The 27,356-nt window shown below is 34.9% G+C and overlaps 1 protein-coding gene across 2 annotated transcripts in view; it reads left to right on the top strand.

The window, feature by feature from the left end:
* The first annotated feature begins 1,019 nt into the window (after positions 1 to 1,019).
* Positions 1,020 to 27,356, top strand: part of LOC109105133 (BDNF/NT-3 growth factors receptor-like) — a 46,983-nt gene continuing 20,646 nt past the window's right edge. Inside the window, exons 1-12 of one of the 2 annotated variants that reach the window (XM_042762811.1) lie at positions 1,021 to 1,791; positions 2,292 to 2,366; positions 2,452 to 2,523; positions 2,784 to 2,852; positions 3,302 to 3,444; positions 7,480 to 7,616; positions 9,883 to 10,021; positions 11,561 to 11,860; positions 11,975 to 12,001; positions 12,315 to 12,326; positions 12,413 to 12,450; positions 13,633 to 13,732. In XM_042762811.1, the coding sequence (XP_042618745.1) occupies positions 1,220 to 1,791; positions 2,292 to 2,366; positions 2,452 to 2,523; positions 2,784 to 2,852; positions 3,302 to 3,444; positions 7,480 to 7,616; positions 9,883 to 10,021; positions 11,561 to 11,860; positions 11,975 to 12,001; positions 12,315 to 12,326; positions 12,413 to 12,450; positions 13,633 to 13,732 (1,684 nt within the window). In that variant the 5' untranslated portion in view covers positions 1,021 to 1,219. Of the gene's footprint in view, positions 1,792 to 2,291; positions 2,367 to 2,451; positions 2,524 to 2,783; positions 2,853 to 3,301; positions 3,445 to 7,479; positions 7,617 to 9,882; positions 10,022 to 11,560; positions 11,861 to 11,974; positions 12,002 to 12,314; positions 12,327 to 12,412; positions 12,451 to 13,632; positions 13,733 to 27,356 lie in introns of both variants that reach the window. The other variant, XM_042762813.1, reaches the window with a different exon arrangement.

Raw genomic sequence — 27,356 nt, 5'->3', positions numbered from 1 at the left:
TGCGTGACCCCGGTAAGGGGCTGCGAGAGCTGCTATGTAGCGACTCGTTTAATCGTCTCGAATCGGTTTAATGCAACGAGTCGTTCACTCAACGCAGGTGGCGACAAGTGAGTGGCCTTTTGTGTTATGAGCAACTCATCATTCGATTCATTAGGTGTGACTGAAACAAATCGTAAGATCCTTTATTAATATGTGCTGGTCTACAAATCAGCTAGCCCCGATTTTCCGCTCGCCAACAATTAAATGGATAGATCACCCAAATTTGAAAATTAAGTCATAATTTTTAGCCTAACGTACTTGCCATCATGTTGTTTCTAATCCTGAAAACAAAAGAAGATATTTTGAAGAATGTGTGTAACCAAGCAGCTGCCGGTAGCCACTCACTTCCATAGCGTTTTGTTGTTGTTGTTGTTGTTGTTTGTTTGTTTTTTTCATACTTATATGGAAGTCAATGGCAACCAGCAACTGTTTGGAACAACAAGGATGAGTAACTGATGACAACATATTAAATTTTTGGGTGAACTATCCCTTTAAGAAGAATAAACACATGTATGTATTTATGTATTTAAATCAGACGTCATCCTGCTTTAAAGATCTGGAGTATTTAAAACGGCAGACACCAGATCAGATCATTTTAGTCATCTTTATAGTTTTCGTTCTTGGTGTGAAGAGCCTTTATTGCTGACAAGGCCCAACATTGTAGGCAAATCGATGCTTTGTCACGTGACGAGCAATATGTTTTAAATGTCAGATATCTATAGACCTATCTGCAAAAAGAGGAGCATGCGTTGCTTATCAATTTTGAATGTGACTTATATTAATAATAACACTAATACAGTTAGTAGCCAAGATAAAATCCACGATGATTTCCAATAATATACTCTTGCGTCATTTTAATTGTGTATATGGTCGATATTTTTGCACTTAATTTTTCCACCCCCTCTCTGTTTATTTCCTTGGTGTGAGTCCGACTGAAGGACTCGCGCTGAGAGAGAGTCGAGGACTGTGAGTCAGTGCACAGAAGACACGAGAACAATTCGTGCATTTAAAGATTCATGCACAAAAAACTGCTGTGTGTGAACTACATCTGTCCAGCTCTGCTGTCATCATCACCATGATCTGAGATGAAACATACGCTGACTTCTGTGCGTAATTCATACGCCTCAGGGTCTTAAGTCTTGATCGGTGTAAGGATGCTACACTCTGTCAATAATAATCAATGAAGTGTCTGAATGAGCTCCTCGTCTCCTCCCCTCAGATGCGCTGCGCATCATCCAGCGCCCGCGCGCCCTCACTTCAGCTCTCGCGTCTCTCAAGAGCGCGTCTTCTGTCCTTATCTTATGTGAGCTCACCGGCCGCGTCCTTTAACGCCAGCGTCTCGGTCCTTCAGTCCAGACAGAGCGAGGCATACGGAGGCAAGAGGAGCACCACGGACGCTTCACGCAGACAGACGCGCGAGACAAGGTCGACGGAGCGTGACGAGCCGTTCTGCGTGTCGCGCTCGGACGCTCCAGACGCGGGTGTTCAGCGCGCTCTCCACGCGTTGGAAACAAGGGGTCTTAGATCTGGAGGTGGGGACCCGGGGATGAGCCTGCTGTCGGGGGGCTTCGGCATGGCGGGCTGGGGGTCCGGTTGGGTTCTGATGCTGCTCGCGCTCTGGAGGCCCGGTGCCGCTTGTCCGGAGCTCTGCACGTGCACGGGCGCGCGGATCTCGTGCGTGGATGCGGAGCGCAGCATTGTGGCTTTCCCCATGCTGCAGTCCGAGGCAGAGATGGAGAATATCACAGACATGTAAGTTATAAAGAAGAGGCCACAGAAGATCAGATGCACGTTGTGTCATTCAGTGAACTGCTGTTTGATTTCAATGATTTATCCAGTTTTTATTGTACTTGAATCATTGTGCCAAAGTAATTTTATGAGAACACTGTATTATTACTCAGTTATATCTGCTGCATTGCTACTTCATGTTGACTGTTTAACACAAACGTTTACAAAAAATAAATAATATGAATCACTGTCAGTTTGATTTACTTTAATTAGGTTAAGTAGTATTTTGAAATTAGTTGCTGTTTAAATCACACTAGAAGTGCATTTGTTTGAATTTAGGCCAGCTGCATGTGATTTTTTTAATCTTTAAAAAATATTTTTATTATTGGGATCAACGCTGCATGACTCTTTTAGTGAGATCTTGTTGTTGTTGCCGTTTACAGATAAATTATTATTATTATTATTATTGGGATCAACGCTGCATGACTCTTTTAGTGAGATCTTGTTGTTGTTGCCGTTTACAGATACATTGCAAATCAAAGCAGCTTCAAATCCATTAATGAAAAAGATCTAGACTCGTACCGCAACCTCAGAAACTTGTGAGTATAAAATGTGGAACAGCTTTTAGGTTCTTCATGCTGTGAGATGGAAATTTATGACATCCGTGTTTGTGTTGTCCTGCAGAACCATAACAAACACGAGGCTCGCATATATTTCGAGGCAGGCTTTTGCGAGCAACCCGAAACTACAATATCTGTGAGTGTTTTGGTTATGTAGAAGCTGGAGGTTCAGTTTAGCATGTTTTGGTTGTTTAGAAAGTTTTGTGTTATGTAAAAAAATAATTTTAAATATTAATTCTGAAATGTTAACTACATTGTTTAAAAATATGACTGTTAAATCAAATTAGTATTTTTTTATTATATAAATACTGTGATATTTTTATGATTTATATTATATATTTATATTATAAATATATAATACATTTAGTCAGTGCTGGTCATTGTTTCGGTCTACAGGAATCTCAAAGAAAACAATCTGTCCAGTCTATCCTGGAGGACGTTTCGTCATTTAAACATTTCATATCTGTGAGTCTCAGACCTTTTATTAAAGATATATTACAGTTTGTGGTTATTTTTTATTTATTTATTTATTTATTTTTGTTTTTGCTAATAGAAAAAACAATGAATGCAGCAAACCATGCATGCACACAATATAAAACTATTAAACATAACATATTTTACATAATATATTTAAAATCCATTCAAAAGTAGCATTTATTAAAAAAAAATATTTGATTGCATTTGCAGGGTTGTTGGTAAATTTGGGAATGTTTGGAATCAGCCAAACAGTGCAATATTCTCAGAAATATTGTCCGATAACCGGAATCGCAAATACATTCATGTGCACCGTAATGATATGTAAAGTAGTCCTATCAGGTTTCACGTAGAGTTATTTGTGTTTTTGGTCAATATTTTTTGCATTGAATGTTTCAGGGTGCTGTCATGCTAAACGTGTGTGTCTCTGTTTGTTGCAGGTTGCTGGCAGGCAATCCTTTGCAGTGCATATGTGAAAACGTGTGGCTGAAGCAGTGGAGAGGAGAGGAGGCCGAGGACCTGCTGTGTGTGGAGGAGGGAGGAATGCGGATAGCGCTGTCTACCCTCAAAATGACGAACTGTGGTAAGAATTAGATGATAATGATAAAAGTCCATTGACTAATGATGAAGGAGTAATATAAAGAAAAATTCTCAAGTTCTCAAGGATCCTGAATTTTAGTTTCAGTTTCACTTAACAGTGTTTACAGCAAATTGCTCCACAGATTGCTTTGTGAACCTTTTACAAAGTTCTGTAGATACTGTAACCAACATGACTGGAACCAGGATTAACCAACAGCTTGTAGACAAGTGCAGCACAGTGCCGTATCCTGTTTCACAGTCAAGTGCATTAACATAACACATTTACATGGTCACAAAAATAGACGGGAAAAATTAGGTTGTGTCTGTTTTGGTGAAAAACTACCAAACAAGAAAAAAAAACAAAAAAAAACCTTAAAACTACCAAAAATCACCTTGAAGAAAAAAAATAATAAAAAAAAAATTTATGAATTTCATAATATATAGACCTATGAGAGATATATATTATGTATATAAATGTACATAAAATAATAATAATAATAAAAAACATATTTATGTATAATTTCAATATATATATGAGGGTTTCATATGTGTTTATAAGTTATTTTAATTTTATTTTAATTATATAATATTGGTTTCATATGTGTTTATAAGTTATTTTAATTTTATTTTAATTATATAATATTGTATTTATTAGTAGTATGTATATGCTTAGGCATTTTTGTATTTTTTTTTATATATTTACTTATTTATTAGCTTTTTTCAGCTAGATTTTTTTTTAATCTAATATAATTTTTTTTTCCAGCTTTATTTCAGTTACTGCAAACATATTTTTTTATATTAGTTTTAGTTAAGAAGTTTTAGTTTTAGTTAATAATACCAGCACTGTTCTTCATTACGAGCTGCCATAAATTGAATCTGTCAAAACTAATTGTCAAGATGCATTTCTGTGATGAAGCAACTTACTAGAAAGAATTAACTAAAACAATCTTCTATGGCCTGGATAGCTAAAAATCTGCATATTTTAAATGAAACTTGTTATAGTTTTACTCCGAGCAAGCGTAATCTAATATTTAATATTGAAATGTAGGTTTGTTTGTTTGGTAAGATGTGATTTGTCCAGGCTGTAGTTTTATGACTGCGGCTTGAGACGCAGATAATTATTGATCCAAAGATCAGCCTCCAGCCAGGCCTATTTTAAACAATACCACAGCAGAAGGCCCTCGAGGGAGGAAGAGAAGACAAGAGAGCGAGGGAGGAAAAGGGAAAAATAGAGACAGACGGGGGGATCCCCAGAATGCAAAAACACTGAGACATGCGTCTGCTGGCCTGTGGCCAAAATGCTGCCTTTCTTTTCCAATTTTTTTTTTTTTTTTTTTTTTTTTTTTGTGCCATGAAAGAAAATGGGCTGCTCCAGTGATTGTTTCAACTTACCATTTTTGGAACATCGAGGGCCAAATGTACATGAGAGATTTTTTGCCAGTGCAGTTTAAATTAGAAATGGAAAGTTTGGACTTGTTGACATTTAATCTCAAATCTCATATATATATATATATATACATATATATATATATATATATATAGTGAAAATCAGGGGCTAACAGTGATGTTTTAGACCCCAAATATCTTCTTTTGTGTTCCTCAGAATGTCACAGGTTTGGAATGATGTGAGCATGAGTAAATGATGAATTTTCATTTTTTCATTTTTAAAATGAAAATGTGCTGCAAATGTAGTCCCCCTAAGGTCATCCAAGATGTAGATGAGTTTCTTCATCAGATTTAGAGAAATGTAGCATTGCATCACTTGCTCAGCAGTGGATCCTCTGCAGTGAATGGGTGCCGTCAGAAAGTCCAAACAGCAGATAAAAACATCACAAATAATCCACACAGCTCCAGACCATCAGCTAATGACTTGTGAAGCCAAAAGCTGTGTGTTTGTCAGAAACAAATCCATCATTAAGGGGTTTTAACTTAAAACTGGTGCCTGCAGCTAATATTCAAATCCTTAATCCATAATACTGCTGTCTCCAGTTAGAAAGTCTCTCGACTAAATCAAGAGAGAAATAGAGGTCAAGCTCTGCTTTCAAGCAAAAACAACCCAAAACAGTTTTAAACAAATATAGAGGATTATGATGTTTGGGGACAATAGGAGATGGACTTCACTGGAGGACACATAATTATGGATAATGGGCTGTTAAGACACCTAACATTAAAACATATTAGTGAGGGAATTTTTTAATTTTTTTACAAACTCACAGCTTTTGGTTTCACAAGTCATTAACTGATGGACTGGAGTGGTGTGAATTATTGTGATGCTTTTATCAGCTGTTTGGACTCGGCACCCATTCACTGCAGAGGATCCATTGCTGAACAAGTAAAAAATGTTTCACAACCAAACTTTTTTTCAGCGTACATTTTCTGCAAATGTTTTGGGTGAACTATTCTTAGAAGAAAAAGAGGTGATGAGGGGAAACTGTTTGTCCGGTCTGAGCAGGCTGAAGGAATGTGCTGTGTGTGGTGGATGTTAAAACATCACTCAAAAAAAGCATACATGATTCTTATGAAATGATCAAAGTTGCGTGAGCTGCAGTTTCCTGCAGAAGCAAGCGATGTCATGGGACGCGGTGATAAGGATGTCAATTGCCGCTGCCTGAGAGCAGATAGAGATAGAGATCTGATTTGGCTGTCTGTTCATGACAGAGCCGGTCAGAGCTGTCTGCACTCTTTGGCCTTGGGTTTAGTCGGAGCGCATTCCTGTGACGCAGACGGAGAAGCACAAGAGATCTGATTTCTGAGATGAAATAAGAAATATATTGTACACTTCTGTGCCACTTTAAATGTATCCTGAAAATGACTGTTAGAAAATAAGAAATCAAATTAGAACAGAATTTAAAAATGTTTTACTTTAGTAATATAATATAATATAATATAATATAATATAATATAATATAATATAATATAATATAATAATGTATATTGATTCTGAATGTACATCACAAAAATGTTTTTTGTTTGTTTTTGTTTTTTTTAGCAGTTTGTATGTATTCCAATTTTTTTTTTTTTTTTTATGTTTTAATGTTGACATTAATTTACCTTCATTAAATGTCTTTAAAAGTGATGCCATTTCTGAACTAAATGTCAAATGTCAATGTCAGGGTCACTTTAGGTTAAATATACCCTGAAAATAAGAAATAAAATGAGAGATAATTTAATGAAATATAATATAGATATAGATGGATTCTGAATATATATAGATCACAAAAATGATTTTTTTTAAGAGTTTGTAAAATTTAAAAATGTAAAATGTTAAATTGAATTTACTCTTATAAAGCGCATCGGTCCGGTCCTTGATTCTGATTGGTTGAGCCGCGATCGAAGCTGTTGTAAATTACTCTACAAACATACACCTTTCTTCACTTCTTTTTGTCCACCAACAACCACCAACCATAAACCACAACCATTAACTACATTCTACATTAATAAGTGGAAGAATACTGTTTTTATTTACATCATTACACTTTATTTGCTCTTTATTTGTTTTATTCTGTGAAACCTTCCTATGTATATGGAATAACCATTTTATAAAAGCAGTAAGCCCTGTAAGGCCGTGATTTACAGTGAATTTATTCACGTCGTGCATAACAACGCCCCTTAGCTGTTATAAATTCACTGTAAACCACGACTTCTTGGAGCTTATTGCTTTATTATAAGTTCCTATAGACTTCTTCACGCTGCACACAAAACTGACCGTTTTGATTATTCGCACTGTCATTTTGAAAGTGATATAATCAGATCTGTTTGTTCAGACAATATCCGGTGGATGTACATTGTTTGCTGTAGTAATGATGTAATAGAAAGCGTGATCCAAAGAGATACAACAATTGAGTATCTGTCAGTACTGAAACAAAGGAATGAAAACCGGAAAGTATGGAGTGCATAGTGAATGTCACAGTATGAGGAAAATGTGTTTTTTTACTAAAACCGACGAGACTGATTCGGATTAAGAATGTTAGTTTTTGGAACTGTAATAGTTGATTGTTAATCTGTGTATGAATTGGTTTGTGGTGTGTTTTCTGTCTAGTTCTCCCCACTGTGACTCTCAAACCCACTAAAGTGACCATGCGGAAAGGGTTAAATGTGACGCTGGTGTGCAACACCTCAGGAATGCCCACACCTAATCTGAACTGGAGCACCTGCAAATTGAATTCAGCGTACGAGGTAATTCTAACCTTCATCTCGAATTTACAAAGTTGATTCAGTTGTAAGTGTGAGTGGCTCTTGCAGTTTCCTTTGATGTGGATGCCACAGAGGACAGACTATGGAAGCTTGTTTCTGCCACTGGATAAAATACAACTTTTTCCTCAAATCAAAGAAAAATGTAAATATAAACCCACAAATCAAAGAATCAACTAGACAAAAACTAAGAAAAAAAACTTATGAACTCGCAATTCTGAAGAGAAAAATCTGAGTTGTGAGATATAAACATGCAATTGCAAAGTTCTTGTAATTCTGAATTTGTATCTCACAATTCTGCCTTTTTTCTAGTAGTGCCTACTTTTTAGAATTTCTCCCAGTTCTGAGAAAATCTATCTCTATCTTACACCTGGCACAATGTGGCGCGGCGAAAGTGTTTTTGCTAGTTTCAGCCCGACGCAGTTCAAATATCAAAATCATTCGCCACCATTTTTAAACACAAAATGCTTCTCCCACAATTTGGGCATGCTGGTCTAAAAAAGAGGTGTGTTAAACCTTAAACCTTAAACCTGGTCTAAAGTCTGGCGCAATAATTTTTCTTTGTTATTTAAAGAGCACGTTAGTAATGCACCTATAGGCGGGTACACAACGCGCGTACACTTTGCTTATTACACACACAGGGACGCGCAGAAGCACACAAACATTTTTAAAAATGAAAAATTACATTCCACCATGTAAAGAGCAAACCCGCCATGGTGCGAGCACAACTGGCTTTTAAAGGGGATGGGAGATGAGACTCTGATTGGTTTATTGCACATTACACCCAAAAACACCCATTACTCATTAAGAGAATAGGAACAACCCATTTAGACCATGCGCCGGGCGCTCGCTCCCGTCGTTAAACTAGCAAAAGTAGATTTGGACACGCCCTGAGTGCACCTGCGCCGTGCACTTTAGACCATGTGCTTAAATCATTAAAAAAGGGCCCCTAAACTAACAATTGTTAGATAAAAACTGTTGTTTTTTATTTTTTATTCTGTGGCGGAAGCAAACCAAAAAATAATTTTAAATGAGATTTAAACTTGGAATTGTGAGAAATTTCAGAATTGTGAGATAAAAAGTTGCAGTTACCTTTTTTTTTAATTTGTTTGTCCCATGTCAAAACGAAGCCTCCATACAGACTGTGGGGGGATGGGTAGCCATACCTAAGACTATAGATACCCAAGACATGTCACTCGTTTAGTTTTGAATGGGGAAAAATGCAACGCTCAATATGGTCGCTCAATCACAGGAAGCCCCGCCTTCTGAATGAAAGTGCCAATCACTAATCGGTAAAGTCAGCGCGTCACTGCAGCTGCTGTTAGAAGTGTCCCGGTTGCTATAGAAACAGTCAGCGGTCTGAGACGCGCGCTCAGGACTGTGCATGCACACTGGCTGATCTAGTCTGAATAATACACTTTTTATAACGTTATTTGAGCAAAAGAAACAACATTTATGACACAGTTGTTATCAGATGTCTTTGGTGATTTCAAATATGAAATTTAATCGCAAGCCTAGTGAACAGTTTTGGAGAATTTGATGTTTCAACATTCAAAGAGATAAGAGTTTCTCTTGGATGCCCGAGAGGCGTTTCAAAGACGGCCGCCGAGTGACATGACTTGTCTTAAAGGGACTTTGGCCATACTATTTATTTTCACTACAACAACTGAATGTAGCAGAAATAAGTTTGCTATGTCTTGCCAGATTTTAAAAATGTGTTTTGCGAGTAAACAAACTGTACATGTAATGAGCCCTTTGACAAGGTTTCGGAGTATATTATTCATTATGAAAGTTATGCATTGTTAATGCCTTTCTTATTATGTGACATTTGCTTTAGAGTTTTACTGAGATGATTGCTTGTAATTATTTTATCGCATTTATAATATGCCAAATATGGAATATTTGTTGATTTTAACAGACTTTAAGGCTTTGATTTATGTTGAGATAATATAAAGTGCCATTTGCAAATCATTTTCTCAATGTGGCGTAACAGGACATTCACAAAAACAACAATGCCCGAATGGCTATTGGTTAACATTATCCAAATGGTCGTCCACCAGTGGAAAAAGAAAGTCAGTTCAGAGGAGTAGCAAGTGATTACATTTTGATTAAAGACATTTTTTTGCTCCTTTGGAATAACATGCAACGATGAATTGTGCACAATAAGGCTATAATGATCTGTAAATGGGGAGGAGTTGGGTTGCATGTAGACTTTAAATAGAAATGACATTGACATTGCTGTAACTCACAGCTGCAGCACGAGCACTCAGGTCAGAGGTCAGAGCTCAGACTCGTGAATGTCTCTTCCCTGGACAACGGATGCAAAATCACCTGCAGGTCTGAAAACATGGTGGGAGAGGCCGAGGCCTCTGTGGATCTGGACATACTGTGTAAGTTACCAAGAGAGTGATTGCATTATTCTCTTTTGCATATTAATTGCATATTTTTTATACTACCAAGGTTTTAAGGTTTTTTGAAAGAAGTCTGTTATGTTTACCATGGCTGCATTTATTTGATTAAAAATACAATAAAAACAGTAATATGTGAAATATTATTACAATTTAAAGTAACTGTTTTCTAGTTGAACTGATTTTAAAATGTAATTTATTTCTGTGATCAAAGCTGAATTTTCAGCATCATTACTCCAGTCTTCAGTGTCACGTGATCCTTTAGAAATCATTCTAATATTCTGATCTGCTGCTCAAGAAACATGATTATTATCAAAGTAGAAAACAGTTTAATATTTTTGTGGAAACCATGATACATTTTTACAGGATTCTTTGATGAATAGAAAGATTAAAAAACAGCACTTATTTGAAACTGAACATTTTTCCAGCATTATAAATGTCTTTACTGTCACTTTTGATCAACTGAATGCATCCTTGAGAAGTATTAATTTCTTTTAAATAAATCTATTCTTTTACGAATTTTGAACAGCAATGTAAGTCCACATGATTCCAAGGTTTCTTTAACCAAAATGTCATAAATTAGTTCATGACAATTTTTTGTACCTTTAAGACTGTTGTTTATTAGGTTGCTGAATACTTTTTATGTGATGATATGTAAAATTGTGCTGTTTTATTTTATTATATATATATATTAGGGCTGTCAAATGATTAATCACGATTAATCACATCCAAAATAAAAGTTTTGTTTACATAATATATGTATGTGTACAGGGTATATTTATTATGTATATATAAATACACACACATAACTTATATATTTAGAAAATATTTACATGTATATACATTTATATATTTATATTCTTATATTTTATATTATATATAAATATATTTAATATATAAACATAACATATTCTTCTTAAATATATACATGCATGTGTGCGCATTTATATATACCATAATAAATATACACAGTATAAACACATATATTATGAAAACAAAACTTTTATTTTGGATGTGATTAATCGTGATTAATCATTTGACAGCCCTAATATATATATATATATATATATATATATATATATATTATATATATATATTATATATATATATATATATATATATATATATATATATATATATGATATATATATATATTATATTATATAATTTATTTTTTTTTTTTTTTTTTTGCAGTTTATTTTCAGTAAATGTTCTGAGTTGACTGGGGAGAGAAAGTTGTGTTGTGAATGTTAAAATATTTAAATTTAATTTATTTTTAATGTGTTTATATTGCTTTAAAAGAGCCCAAAATCCTGTTTTCTGTGACATTCTTTTAATCTATTCATCAGCAACGAGAAGTTAATTTAGATATCTTTAATTCTTTAAAAGATATCTACATTTCTTTAATCAGCCAGTAATGCATTTCAATAAGACCATAAATCTTTAAGTATTCAAGTTACATTTATGTTTGTATCGGTCATTTATGCTGTGTTTATCTGTGCCATTTATTTGGGATGCCAGTTCCTCCTGTAATCAGCAAGCTGATGGATGCGATCTCGGACCACCACTGGTGCATTCCCTTCAGCGTGTCGGGCAACCCAGAGCCTAAACTACGCTGGTTATTAAACGACAATCCCATGGAGGAGGGCCCCTTTATCCGCACCATGATCTACGATTACTCAGAGGGCGAGTACCACGGCTGCTTACACCTGGACAGTCCCACACACATCAACAATGGAAAATACACGCTGCTGGCCAGAAATGTATACGGAGAGGCCCGCGAGGAAGTATTCGCGCATTTCATGCATGAGCCGTGGAACGGTGAGCTGAAATTTGCATGCAACCAAATCAAAACTAATCACAGTAAATGTGGCTGGACCAGACGGTGTCTGAAAAGTTGCCTTGTTTGTTTTTCTCTCCATGTTTATCCATCAGAATCAGTTACTGATCCGCTGTATTATGGTGAGTCTCATAAGACTTCATAATCAAATTACACAATAATATGAATGATTATCATAGTCATAGTTACCACAAATGTCGATTTTGACATAATTTATTCACACTCGAGACTTATTTCTAATGTACCACACAAAAAAGTCATATGGGTTTTAATCAAGTTACACAGGTATTATTGACAAAATGTTCATTCTGGGGGGAACCTTCCCTGTTTAGACAGTAATGCATGTAATATTATAATGTCATTAAGTCTTTATTACAAGTTTAAGTTATTAAAAAAAAAGTTTCTTCTTCTTCTATTTGTCTTCTTGCGTGTGAGATCCCACTACAGGTAAGAAAAAAGACACATGAGCATGCACATTATAGATCTGTAGTCTAAAAGCACATGTAGCTAAGTGTTTCCTCTCTTTTACACAGATGACACTCCTCTTGGACCGCCTGAGGACAAAGTTGCTGTGAGTGAAATCCAATTATTTGTGTAGTTTCTGTTGAGTTTTGCTGCGTCAAAATCAAAATACATGTCTGTTGCGAATGTATGTTGTATGATTTTACACATAGTGCGCACAAGTGGAGTGCCTCAAACCCCTAAACAGGCATTGATACACACACCCTCAAGCAGCATATTCCCCTTTTAAAATGACAGAAATATGCTGAATGATGCTGATGTGTTTAAATAGTTACTTTTATTGATATTAATAATTGGATTCAAGTCCATTAGGCTGCAGAATGTGCATTCACTGCTGTACGTTTATCATCATTTTACAACAGCTTCAAATGTGTTTCATACAATCAGGATCTTTTTAATATATTTCACTACATCACAGTATCAGGGCATCAGTAGTTGTCTTAATAATTATACTAAGTAACACTACTTTGTTTAGTAAATCTGAATTTGTTCGTTCACAAAATGCCTAATATAGCGGATAAATTTGTCAAAACGTCAACAGAGCCTTTTTTTTTGTAAATTATTGTATGTTACTACAATGATATTTATCACGTATATATTGTATGTTACTACAATGATATTTATTATGTCAGTAATATTTCTGCGCAACACAGTTTTTTGAAAAAGCTAAATGTTGCTTTCATTTGTTAATGCTTTTACACGTAATGTTGGATGCTTGTTTGCTGGTTGTTTACAGTTACTGCCATAAATCGCGATTTTTGAAAAAGCTAATAGTTGCTTTCATTGAGCGAACCTTTTGCTGGTTGTTTACAGTTACTCCCATAAATCGCGCAAAGCGATTTATAACATACAGTAATTTATTCATACTGCAATGCATTCTGGGAACTCAGAAACCCTAAACATTTCAGCAGTATGAAATTCTTTGTTCAGAAACTGAATAGTTGGGTCAGTTTGAAATGGGGTTTTATGTAGAAAATTAAATTTCTCAGTATTTTAGAATCAAAACATTTGGTAAACTGGAAAAAAGCTCTTTTTTTATGCCACATTTGTGATCTCTAGATGCCCAATCAGTTTTTAGTACAATAAAATCTGAAAACCCACAAACTTGGGTTTTGAGAAAATGGTCAAAATCCTCGAGGAAAACCTTTTCCTCCCTGCAGAGAGCATGTTTTTCACCCAGCCGTGCTTGAAGCTTTGAACGCTCGCTGAAGGCTCTTCGTTCTGCTCGTAGGTGTACGTGGTCGTGGGAATTGCGGCGGTCACATTCACAGGCTTCATCCTGATGCTTGTCATTCTGAAGTTTGGACGCAACTCAAAGTTTGGAATCAAAGGTAAGCACCTCTCAGCTCTGCCAAAGCTTCATTACGGACTGTAGCTCAGGAAAGACGTATTGTTCTGGGTGGAATAAGGTTTTTTTTTTTTTGTGAAAAGGAGGAATGCTAAAGGAAGACTGTGCTTCGACTAATGAGCTCTACTAATTACTAATGCACACCTAATCTGCTGTACCGTGTTTCTCATAGAGATTATTGAAGTGCACACTAACATTGAATAATCCTTATTGACTATAGATGACTACTAAAGTGTTTTCTTTCATCTTTCTTTCAAGTGTTTTCTTTCTCTGCCAGTGGTTTGTACCATGCATCTTGACTAGATGACTTCTGATAGGGAATAAACATGTGGATTGTCTAAAGACATTTTTCTATCCCCTTTGGGATAAACAAAAAGCTTTTGAAATTGAAATTGTGTTATGGAGTAGTTGACTCTGTTTCGTTAAGTATGTTCTTAATGTATGTTCTTAAGAAAATAATGAAAGTGTAGTTGTTGTCGTAATGGTAGGGTTGTTGCCAAAAGTGCTTAAGGTGCTTGGATCAGTTTTGATTTCATTATGCTATGTGGTTGCTAGGGGTTTTTTGGGTAGTTGCTAGGGTGTTTAATGAAAGTGTAGTTGTTGTCGCAATGCTTGGGTTGTTGCCAAAGGAGCTTAAGGTGCTTGGAGCAGTTTCAATTTCATGAAGCTATGTGGTTGCTAGGGTGTTTAATGAAAGTGTAGTTGTTGTCGCAAAACTAAAATTAATTTCCTAAGCTCAATGCTAAAGTATTCAACTTCATTATGCTAAGGTGCAAGTAAAAACAACAAAATCACAATTCTATGTGGTTGCTAGGGTGTTTCTTACTGGCCCAAGTCAAAACAACTCAATTACAAGTCTCTGTGATATTCTGGTCACTAGATATGGCTTGGGTCCCTCCATTAATGGAAATCTGTAAGATTTTTTTCACACATTTCATCGTCCATTGGGCAGAAATTGTAAGTTTAATCGCTTACAGTAATTGCACTTGAAAAGTAATATACACCAATGTTTAATACTAATTGTTAGGTGCAGTCACATGAAATTTCATTGTCTATGGTCAATATTGTAGCGATGTATGAGGCACCGCTCACACAAAAGGATTGCATGGATTCTCATTGAAATGACTGGATTTTACAACATGTCCTCCAACCCATACAACTGTATGGGTCATTCGTCACTTCCCTGAAGTACGACCCATAGGAGTGGTCCCTAAATTACTGCCCCAACCGACAGCAAGAAATGCTACAGAAATGTTTGTATTAATGCATTGTGCTCTTTATCTGTGTTAGGATTTGTGTTGTTCGACTGGTAGACCATTGTGTCACAGAACACACATGCTGATAAAATGTATACCTTGAATGCACTACAAATCGCTTTCCAAAACATCTGCCAAATGCATAAATGTAAAAAATGTGGTTAAAGGGTCGTGTAAGAAGTCCACACAGCAAAGACACATTTTGATTGGTAATGACAGTCACACGTCATTTCGTGACGACACACACAACATGACACTTTTGTTATTTTTATGACAGTAAGTATAGGTCATAATAAGCTATTTCCACATATGAGTCGATTTTTGGAGTCGCCACATCTTAAGGGATTTGTTCAAATCCCTGACCCTGAGCAGTAGTAATAGTGCTGCTTGCTTTAGCAAATAATCTCAGCACATTCTCTGTAATATTCTAATTAACCTCTGCAGCAGATTTTCAGTTTGATGCTTGAACATTAAGCCAACTGGCCTTTGTGATTGTCTTGGCTCCTGACAGCTTGATAGTCAGTTGGTTTGAGTGAGAGTGTGTGATTGTTTTTGTGGTTTCTCTGAGAGGAAGTGTTGAGTTAGACGTCCTGAGGGGCTTATTTTCACACAGTGGTCTTGAGTGTGTGCGTTAGTGCCTCCTTGGTTGTCAAAATACATGATTACTTACCTATGTGAAAGTTCCGTGCACAATTTCTATATTATTTTGGTTCTAATCGTGCTTTCAATGCTCCTGTTTTGAATTTTTTCAACATCACAAATTATATCATAAAAATCAGAGTTTGAATGAAAACGTTCTAGATTTTTGATCCCAGATTTCCAGTGTGCTCCCAAACTTTCAGAGCCCACTGTAGATACACACACAAACGCTGTATCTCACTGCAGTGTGTAGAAAAGCAGACCTTGCACCATGGAGAGAGGAGAGGAGGTGGAGTGGGAATGGAAGGAGGTGAAATTGTAGCCTCAGGTTCAGGAAGTGTGGCTGACAGAGAGAGAGAGACAGCAACCAACCTCCTACCAATCAATCATTCAGCAGGCATCTATCTTTTCTCTCTGGTTTGGATGAATCAAAAAAATCGATAATGCTTGTCAAGGTCAGAAGTATCATCAGTCCTGGACTCGTGGCCTTTGGTTAACAAACTAAAGATGCACCTCAACCACTATCTCACTATCTCCTCTCTCCACCATCAGATGTGAAGCTTTTTATGGGATCGTTCCTGGCGGTTCCTTTAAAGCAACATCTGAATACTTTGACCGCCCCTCAAATCAAGAACATGTTACAATACATAATGTGATAATAACATGCTTATAAAGTATGCATACTTTCAGTAAAAAAAGTATATATAAACTGACACATTTTTATACTGAAGAATTAATTTAAAAAAAAAAAAAAAAAAAAACACAGCAGCATTTCTGCTTTTAAAGCATGATACACTTGCCCTATAGACTTACATTGTCAGAGTATTACTGTAAAAGCAATTTTTTTCTTGTTTTTACAAACTGAAGGATGAGTCAAAATGACTTTCTGTGATAATCGACAACATGCCAGAGATGCTGCAGACAGAGCTTACCTTCTTCTGAATGCAGAACATTCCTTTAAGACACACAAAATATGTTTTTTTTTAACTAATCTAATAATATTAGGTTTCAACTCATGTTTTGCTCACGTTATTTTAAACAGGCATTAAATCACAACCAGTGTCACTGATCTATATGATGCATGACTGCAGTGGATGTTGGATTTATCGAGTGCAGTACTACAGTAAAAATCCAGCCGGCAGGTCAAGGTCACATTACAGTGTTTCTGAGCTCACTGAAGAAGAAAACATTCAATATTCAAGTGCATTCAGGCATTCAAGGGCTTTACCATTATGGGATGTCTAGAGAGCAAGGTGAACAACACAATTTAATGATGATAAATGAGATGTACGATTGTTTAAAAAAATAAAAAACATTTATTGTACACAAATATTGACCCAAGTTCCCTGAAAAAAGGTAATTGGAAGACTTTGGAAGAAACAGAGATGTACAACTGCTGATATAAATTGACCAAGTGATGATTGACACAAAAAATTATTTTTGACTTTTCCTTTCTTTTTTTGTGAAAAAAGAGTCTAGGTCATAATGAGACATTTACAATGAAAGTAAATGCTGCCAATTTATCGATGTAAAATTTTTTACGTTTCAACAGCAACATGAAAGCATGTAAACAATATAGATGTTAACATGATTTAAGTGTGAAAAAATTTAATTGTAAAATTTCTTTGTAAAGTTCTATCCAATTTACAAAATGACTATAAATATTAAAAGCAATGTTATTTTTAGTATAATTTATATACTCTATTTAATATATGAAATATATTATTTAATATTTTGAATTTCCTTTTGTTTTTATATTGTTAGCTTTCCTTTAATTTATTGTAGCATAAGTTTTCTTGTGTGTGATTTTGCCATTTTCACTAGTTTTTGTTTTAATATTTGTGTTTAACTTACATTTAATACTTAAGCTCATTTCAGTTAATTGCCATTGTTCATTTAAAATTTTAGGTTTAAAATTTTCATCTAATATTTATATTTTGTTTTATAAATAAATAAAAATAGTTAACAATAACAACACTGAAGTCAAAGTGCCTCACCACAACATAACCATTTATTTCATTATTTTTAAGAAAACAAGAGACGAGTAATTATTTTTGAGTGATCAAGATTATGCCACAAATGCCGTCGATTGATTATAACTTGTATTTAATTTGCTTGTAATTATTCTTCTACATGCTACATGATGAAAACATTCTTGTAGAGTTCACATTACTGTGGTATTACATTATAATTACTAAGCTATAACAACATATAACTAAAGTTACTTTTGTAGGTCTGCTTGTAATTACAGATTTGAATAATTACTGTGTTAACTGCATATATTATGTGTAAAATGGGCACTGTAATATAAAGACATGCCATTTTTCATTCTTTTTTTATACATTTCACATAAAATCGGTTTGAATGTGATTATTTTGCTATAGTGGTGTGTTTGTCAGGAAAGGGTTAAAGGGCTCATTTTGTTGAATTCTTTAAGATGAGCAGAATAAGCCCTGATTGAGCGATATAAAAACTGTCATTACTGAACGCCAACTTCCGTCTGTCATTCAGAGTGCATTGGCTCTTGAAGTGTGTGTGTGTGTGTGTGTGTGTTAAAAGCTTGGGGGCGGACCTGCCGTCCCACCACATGCACTGTTGCCATAGTTACAAGCGTCATAGTTACTCTGTTCCAACGATGAATCATTCTCACACACACACACACACACACACACACACACACACACATTCACACGTAACACATATTCACTTACGTACGTGCCTAAAAAGGCTGTTTGGTGAAAATACAGCACTATGAATGTGAACATGCCAGTCTGAGCTTCATATCATAACCAATTAAACATTCAACTCTGTCTAGTATCACAGGCCCGATTTTTTCTGTTAACTCTTGTGAGCTTCATTATGTCTTAATCACTGAGAGATTCTATGCTGTCTTCTCTCTGATTAGAGATCATTGGTGTAGTACAACCAAAAATATATCAATAAAGCATATCATTGTTTTTTAAGAAGTTGATACATAAGGTAAAATATGAGAACTGGCTTGGAAAAGATGTACCTTTCAGTACAGATCAGTGTGTTAGGGTTTCTGGTTTTAACCTTAATGTTGAGTGTTTGCTCCATAAAATTTTGACCATTATAACTCAATTATGCCTGTGAGCTCTAGCTAGTTGCCACTTAAATGTCATAAATGTTATGTGAGGTAATAAATATTCATGTGTTCCTCCCCAACACACAGTTTTAAGATTATATATCCCAATCAACTGTATTTCCAAGTTTTGTTAACTAAAATGGTAACACTTTACAATAAGGCTCCTTTTGTTGAAGCACTAAAATGACTAAAGTGAAAACTGAATTCAAATAAATTAAAGTAGAAATATAAAACAACAGAAATAAATAAATAAATAAAATAAGAAAAACGAATAAAAAATACTAGTTCAAAATAATAAACACCATAATAATAATAATAATAAATGAAGACTGGCTGTTTCTTTATAGCTGTTGTTAAGGTTGGTTGCTGTTTTGTGCTATGAGGAGAAACGTATTTGGTGAAATTGTAAGAAAAATTTATGAAAAGTGTCATTGATTTTGATTATGGAATCTTGTAGAACCACGTTTCGGCTCCTGACTTCATTCTTTCATGCTAAAGCACTAGGACTAATAACTATATCCCTCATTCATACGTCTGCCACGCTGCTTCTGCCTTTAACCTCTGTATGCTAATAACATTCTTGTAGTTTGATTATTATTATGATGCATTCCTTTTTTTTAACGTTTTCGCTTCTCTTTTTATTGATTCGTTTGTTAGTAGATATTTCAGTCGATGTTTTATATATTTTCTTGTTTCTTTTCATCTGTTGCATTGTGTAGTTCTGTCTTATTTGTTGGGTTCATTATGTTAATGTTGTGTTGTGTTTTTTATGTTTTGTTGTGTTTTGGCTTCTTTTTAGGTTTTGTTTTATTTCACAATGTTCCTGTCGGGGTTGTGGCGAGATAAGAATGACTCTGGTCACACCAGACTGAACTGGACCAAGAATTTGAGGCCGACCCCACCTGCAGCCTGCCAAGCCATCTAGCCAATCATACGATAGCTCATTTTAGACAGGGCAGATTCTTATTGGTTGTTGCAGAAGAATGGTTCTCTATGTAACCCGTTCTGCAGCGGGGGAACGGTGTGACCTGGTCTCGTGCTTTTGCTGTGTGGGATAGCTGAGTCCATCAGTGGGTTTATAAGCTGCTAGAATCTGTGTCAGTGGGCAAATGAACCCTTCAGTGCTTTAAGACAGTAGCACAGATCGCACCCAAATGGAGTCGCTCATAAATGAATCATGCCAGATGGGCCTTTTTTCACCCTGTTCACACATTTAATGACCAGATAGCAAAATGACAGCTGAACCGTAAAGATTCGCGTGCACTGAAAACACACACACATATGTGCGAAAAGAGACAGTGTGCTCATTTTAACAAAACACTGTCATGCACGGGACACAGTGTCTTCTTCTACCTTTCAGAGTTGTGTATGAATAAAATAAGGGATGAAACACTTTTAATATATTTTTTGAGTGTGCATATTTGTTGGCCTGTTAGTATAAACACTATTACTAAAATAATATCGGCTGACACTCAGGCTGTTCATTTCATTGGAGGTAGGAAACTATTCTTAAAGGAATAGTTCACCCAAAATAGAATTTGCTTAAAATGTACTCACCCTCAGGCCATCCAAGATGTAGATGAGTTTGTTTCTTCATCAGATTTGGAGAAATGTAGCATCACATCACTTGCTCAGCAATGGATGCTCTGCAGTGAATGGGTGCCGTCAGAATGAGAGTCCAAACAGCTGATAAAAACATCATAATAATCCACAAATATGAAGTGAAAAGCATGTTTGTAAGAAACAAATACATCAAGACGTTTTTAAACTACAAATGAGTGCTGTATCCATGATACTGCTGTCTTCAGTGAAAAAGTCATCTTGTCTGAATCAGGAGAGAAATATGCTCATGCAGATCAAGCACCGTTTACAATCGAAAACATTTGAAAACAGCTCTAAACAAATATGTGGATTGATTTTGATGTGAAAAGACAACAGAGGATGGACTTTTTTCACTGTAGGAAACATTATTATGGAATAAGGACTCATATTTTGGACAGAAGCATGGTTTGAAGTTAAAAAAAAATCTTAATGATTAATTGAATTCTTACAAACATGCAACTTTTCACTTCACAAGTCATTAACTGATGGACTGGAGTGGTGTGAATTATTGTGATGTTTTTATCAGCTGTTTGGACTCTCATTCTGACGGCACCCATTCACTGCAGAGCATCCATTGCTGAGCAAGTGATTTAAGGCTACATTTCTCCAAATCTGTTCTGATGAAGAAACTCATCTACATCTTGGATGGCCTGAGGGTGAGGACATTTTAAGCGGTTTGTCTTACTGCAAATGATTCATCGGTCAAGAAAAAAAGACGACTATCACTAAATCCTTTTATTTCATATGGGAACTTTGTCACAAACAAATCTTGTATAAAAGCTTGTTTCATACAGAAATACATCACTTTATGGAAGTAAAATGGGGACAAATAATGTTTCATGTTAACTTTAAATGAAAAAAATAAAACACACACAAAAAAAACTGTATTTGGATTTTCCATAATTGTTTCATCATTGCATTTTGTAAAAATTGTACATAAAAAATGTATTGTTTATCAGTACAAAAAAAAAAAAAAAAGTTTAGACTCACTAACATAAGTGTAAAATGTAGTTCTTTATAACTGGACATGCACAGCTGCTTTGATGTAGTCATAGTTTTATTCCTGAAATGATTTTATATTTGTCTTCGTTTGATTTACTGTGTTGTGTATATCGATTTGTTGAGTTCTGATTTTCTTAAGATTATAGATATAACAACTCCAAGTTCATCAGGAGTGTAAAATACGGTGTATTGTTATTTCTTCAGAAAGAGATTGCAAATCACATTTAAAGTGTCTGATTTATCAGGACCTCATGAAAACAAACAAGAGATGGTGCTGCGTTTAATAAAATGTGTTATTTTAGATAACACACTGCTGCTGCTGTTAGCGTGGCTTCAGTCGGCAGACAGAAACGCTGTTCAACACTGTCCCAAAGTGAGGTGGAAGAATTTCCTCTTTTGCCCCCTCTCCTACACTCTTGCTCTCTCCGTGTGTGTCTCTCACACACAAACACAGATGTGAAGAATGAGAGGAGAAGTGCAGCGTGATATGGCAGACATCTGAGCACAGAAGCAGTGAAACTGGAAGGTAAAGTTGGCAGCGTTTCTGCAAAGACCTTTAGGTGTGTTTGAATGTTCAAGCTCCCCGGGTGCAGCTCGGAAAAGCGAAAAGCTCTATTGAAATGAGCTTTTTGTCCCCATTCAGCTCATTGTGAGCGGTAACTAGTACAAGGCTTGACAATAACTCAACCACAGCAGGGCAGTTACTTGGTGGCTCAAAGCCGTATTTATGTTGGAGGAAAGGGAAGTTATTGCTCTTTTGACCAGATACTAAGCAGTGTTGGGAAAACTACTTTAAAACTGTAGGTTTAATACTTACAAAACTACACTTATGTGACTTAAGGGTACTATCTTTACTATTAAATAGCATTGATACAGCTTATAATGTATTCAGACCTTTATTTGCTTGGATCCGGTACAAAAACAAGTGAACAATCAAATTTAAAGTGTCATGTTTAGACTTAATAAAACATAGTAATGAACAGTCGAATGACCAACTAAACAAATGCTACACCACTAATTAGGGCTGCATGATTTGGGGAAAAATTCTTAAGGCAATTTATCGAGAAAAATAAAATAAAATAAAATTGTGATTGCCATTTAAAATGCAGTATTTGTTTGTTTCGAAGAGTTTCATGTGTTATTTGCTTGTTTGTAGGACCGCACAATTAGGATAAATAAATTAATAAAAATAAACGATAATACATAAAAATAAAAAAAATGATATCAGTATTATTTCTGTTAATAACAATAAAAAACAAATTAAGAAATGGGACAGTTGTAATATATGTCATTGTAAAGTGAATATTCAAGGTAATAATAATAACAACAACAGTTTGGTCAAATAATTATGATCATATACTGTACATATATATCAATATGATGATGATGATAGATTATTATAAAAAATAAAAAATATTACTATTAAAATAATTCTGTTTCATTGTAAAATAAAATAAAGTATTAAGGAAAATAATAATAATAATTATTATTATTTTACAGTTCAGCTTTACAATTACAATGCTAATATTCATTGCTGTCTTAATTTCTTCATATTCAAAGGCTTTCACTTTGACGGTGAGCTGCAGAGAACACGTAAAGCTTCTTCTTTTTTTATTTATTTCTTTATTTTTTGACATCAGGTTATTAAGTTCTTCTCATTACAAGTTTGAGAAGGTGGTTTGCGCACATTGTGTTTCCTAAATGGACGTTATAAGTGACCCAAACTCAGATCAGATGCAGATGGAGATACTGAAAACAGCGGATCATGAGCTGCTGAAACAGGCACCTGATACATTTATTTAATAACCACAATTTTGTTTTGTTTTTTTCTATTTGGTGTTTAAATGTTTTCATTAACTGCTAATCACTGGATTACTGCTAATATATACTGGATAATATATAGGCTAGATTTACATATATATATATATATACAGTACAGGACCAAAAAGTATATATTTTTAATGTTTTTTTTCTTCAGTGATTTTATTTGAATCAGTACAGCCTGAACAGTTAAAATAATATTTTCTATTTAACTTTAAAAAAATAATTTTCTATATATTGTGAATTTTCAGATTTACAGCCTTCGTGTCACATGTATTCTATCACATGTATTTAGTCATTCTAATATTCTGATAAGAAAAAAGTGCTGCTGTTTTAGTGTGATGAATTTAGAAGCAGCTTCATTCAAAATGAAGAGCAATAACTATATTCTAATTGTGACATCAGGTTTTTGAGGTTAATGTTTGCTGAATAAAAGTATTATCTTTTAATCCAATCTCCAGTAGTGTATATGTTATTCCGATTTAAAAACAGTCGTTCGTTTTTTTTGTTGTTTTACTTTGTTAATCAAACCTAAAAAGACCACGTTCTGAAAAAATCATTAGCCAATCCCTGATGTCCTGCTAATGGCATCAGTTTAGAATATTTAGGATGGTCATAATGTCCTAAAATCCCTTCATGTTCAGAAATAAATGATTTTCTCAATATGAAAAACAATTTCTCTTTCCTATTCCTGAAAGCCTGCATTTTTGATCCAATGAATGCAGGCTTGATGAAAACAAGAAACTCTTTCTATGACAAATATTGTTTCCAAAACTTTTGGTCAGCCTGAAAATATCTAAAATATATATCCCGTTGTATAGTTATTTACAGTGTTAGCAGTAAGACAACAGTTCTCTTATTTAAGTTTCCTATAAAGAAGATTTCAGTTCGTGTTTATTGTATGTCAAGTAAGAAAAATGCTTGTTTTAGTGTAGTTTTAGCAGCTTCACACTGATGAGGTTACCTTCGAGCGGTGACAGACGGTGAGTGAGGTGTGCTTTAAGGAAGTTTAAATCAACCCCTCAATTCCGACGAAACATAAAGTGTTGTATATGTGTAAAAGGCAATCATTAGTACCCTGATGTCCTGCTTAAAAAGCCCCCCCCTTGGGCTTGCCGTCCTCCCTTCTGTTCAACTGTAACATTCTCTCTTATTTTTCTGTTTCCATTCAGAAGCGATCCCTCCACGACCCCTGTGATGATTCTTTCTAGCAAAGTTTTCTTTCAGATTCACCCTGCTGGACTATCTAACCATCTGTGTTTTTATTTGGACATTAGCGAATGCTGGGTTATGTTTTGAAAAGTACTACCAAACGTTCCTTGCTATTTACTCTAAAATTCGTAGCGAATGCTGGGTTATGTTTTGAAAAGTACTACCAAACGTTCCTTGCTATTTACTCTCCACTATGCATACTGCTTATAGTATGGGAGACTTCAAAGGTTTGGGGTCAGTGTGATTTTTATTTATTTATTTTTATTTTTTGGAAAGATATTAATTCTTTTATTCAGCAAGGATCTGTTAAACTGTTGTTCTTTTAAGCTTTATAGTCATCAAAGAATCCTGGAGAAAAAAAAATGGCAGCACTGTTTCATATTTTTCTGTTTTCAACTGTTCAACTGTTTTCAACATTAATAATAATAAGAAATGTTTCTTGATCAGCAAATCAGCATACTAGACTGATTTCTGAAGGATCATGTGACACTGAAGCCTGGAGTAATGATGCTGAAAATTCAGCTTTGCATCACAGGAATAAATTACATTTTAACATATATTACAATATAAAACAGCTATTTTAAATTGTTAAAATATTTCACAATTTTACTGATTTTACTGTATTTTTCTCAGCCTTGGTGCGCATAAGAGACATTAAAACATTTAAAAGGCATACGCACCCCAAATTTTTGAATGGTAGTGTACATTTCCATGTGCATCCCACAATGCAATTCATCTGATTTGATCATCCATTTCCAGTGTAACAAAATAACCAGACGTAATATCAGCAACTTAACAATATCAGAGATTTTTACAATTGTTGTATTAACCATAAAATGTGACAAGGTCAAGTGACAACATATACTGTATAATGCAACTTATTATTATTATTATTATTATTATTATTAATTTTTTTTTATTTTTTTTTTAGAAAAATTAGGTATATACTGTGCTGTATGTAGGGTGCTAATATTTCATTGTGAACACAGCCCTGGTTTCAGCATTAAGTATGAGTAAGATCTAACATTCTTAATTTAGTTGTATGGGGATTTAGGATAGATTTTTTTCTCAGACCAGTGAAAAATGTGAATGCAGCACACGAGAAAGAAAGAGAGAGTGTTTTCCAATGTGTCTTGAACTTCCTGTGACCTTGGGGTCTTCAGAAGGAAGAGGGGCTGGAGTTTTACTGTCACACGAGAGGGTGAGAGCGTTTTCGGTCTTTAAAAATAGCAGCAGGCATTAAAAGTGAGAAAACAATCAATCTCTGTTATTTTTGGGAATATGATATTTTTCTCCATGTTCTGGCTTGAATGTGTCTCTGAGAGCGTTCGACGCTGGGGTCCCAGTCACGACTGCTGTGTAACCGAAATCCAATCCTGAAAACAATCCATCCGCTGCTGTCCTCTCTCAACGCTCTTTCCTTCCCCCCATCCATCATTCCATTCATCCATCCATCCGTCTATCTATCTCTTCTCATTAAGTCCTGTAATCGATAGATCACTTCCTCTCCGTTAGCAAGAAGAAAGTAAGAGTTTAAGTGTGTGCAGTGGCCGGGTTTCCTTACTGGACACACGCACACATGCACAAATGCATGCAAGGGCTCTCGTTCAGTCTGAGAGGATCTGTGTGTATTACCCAAAATCCATTAAACATAAAAACAAACAACAACACACACAACAACATCTAACAACACAGTCAAATTACATCTATGATTAGAAAAATATTTTTATGTACAGTATTTATATTTTTAATGTATAATGCAGATATTAAATAGTTAATATTAATGTCAAATATTAAAAAATTATCAAACACTTAAGGGCCGGTCACATTAACAAAATGTTTGCAAACTTTTGCAGGCAAAAAAAAAAAAAAAGAAAAGAAAAGGTTAATAAGAAAGATTAGTGACAGCTGACTTTTAAGAGGTGTTTACACACACACACACACACAAATTGTTTTGGTGGTCATTTATGCTTCAACAGTGTTTTGGGGCTCTGAAAATGTAAACTTTGGGAAACGTGCTTTAAAGTGCAAGTTTATAGACCGATACTGTTATTGCCTCTGTGTGAACTACAAAAATGTTAATTTGTGTAAACGGCGATGTCCTGCGCATACATATTACATTACATGTATGTGCTTAGGCACGTAGCGTTTCTTTACAAAGTGACATCACCAACTACTGGCCTGGCATGGATAATACAGCATCACGTCTATACACAAAACTTTTCAAAAATGCAAAGGAAAAACCCTTAATATGTATCAAATTTATTACACATTATCAAAACTTTAAACTTTAATATACTAAAATATCAGTTTAAATGATAATTCAAGTTTGCTCAGTTAGACTGGATCATTAAATCCGAACCGTGAATTTTGTGATCTGTTGCACCATATTCTTTACCAAGGGGCAATTGTAACACTCTGATTTATTGCATTTAATTTAATATTATAGTCTTGTCCTTATTAGTGATAATAAATCAATTGTATTATTATTAGTGCACCTATATTTGTTCCTTTTAACAAAAGATGACTAGTCTATTTCAAGTTATCTGTTAGTTATGAAGAAAAAATAAAAAATTACAATAGCCCCCGGTCTCCCTTACTTGGAAAAATAAGTAATAAAGTAAAAATACTTTGTTAAAATCCACTACTGATCGAATTGAACATCATTCTATTGGTTTATGTGGCAAATTCACATAAAAAATCTTGAAATGTTTCTGATGATTTATTGAAATCAGAGTTTTTCTCTAGCCACGGTAAAGGTTACTGCACCTTTAAGCAAACAATACATCTCCGCTATGACCGAAGCTATAAGTGTAGACAGATTTAGCTCATCCTTTGCGAGAAATTAATCCCCAGTCACTTATGTTAAGTAGGTGGCTTTATTGGACCACAGTCAGTCTCTTCAACAACATAAAGGCTTTGTATCCCAAATACTTTCCTTTCGCTTATTCCACAGTGACTGACAATCT

Source organism: Cyprinus carpio, chromosome A8, assembly GCF_018340385.1.
Source record: "Cyprinus carpio isolate SPL01 chromosome A8, ASM1834038v1, whole genome shotgun sequence".
NCBI classification, from domain to species: domain Eukaryota; kingdom Metazoa; phylum Chordata; class Actinopteri; order Cypriniformes; family Cyprinidae; genus Cyprinus; species Cyprinus carpio.
This window is presented reverse-complemented; position numbering and strand designations above follow the sequence as displayed.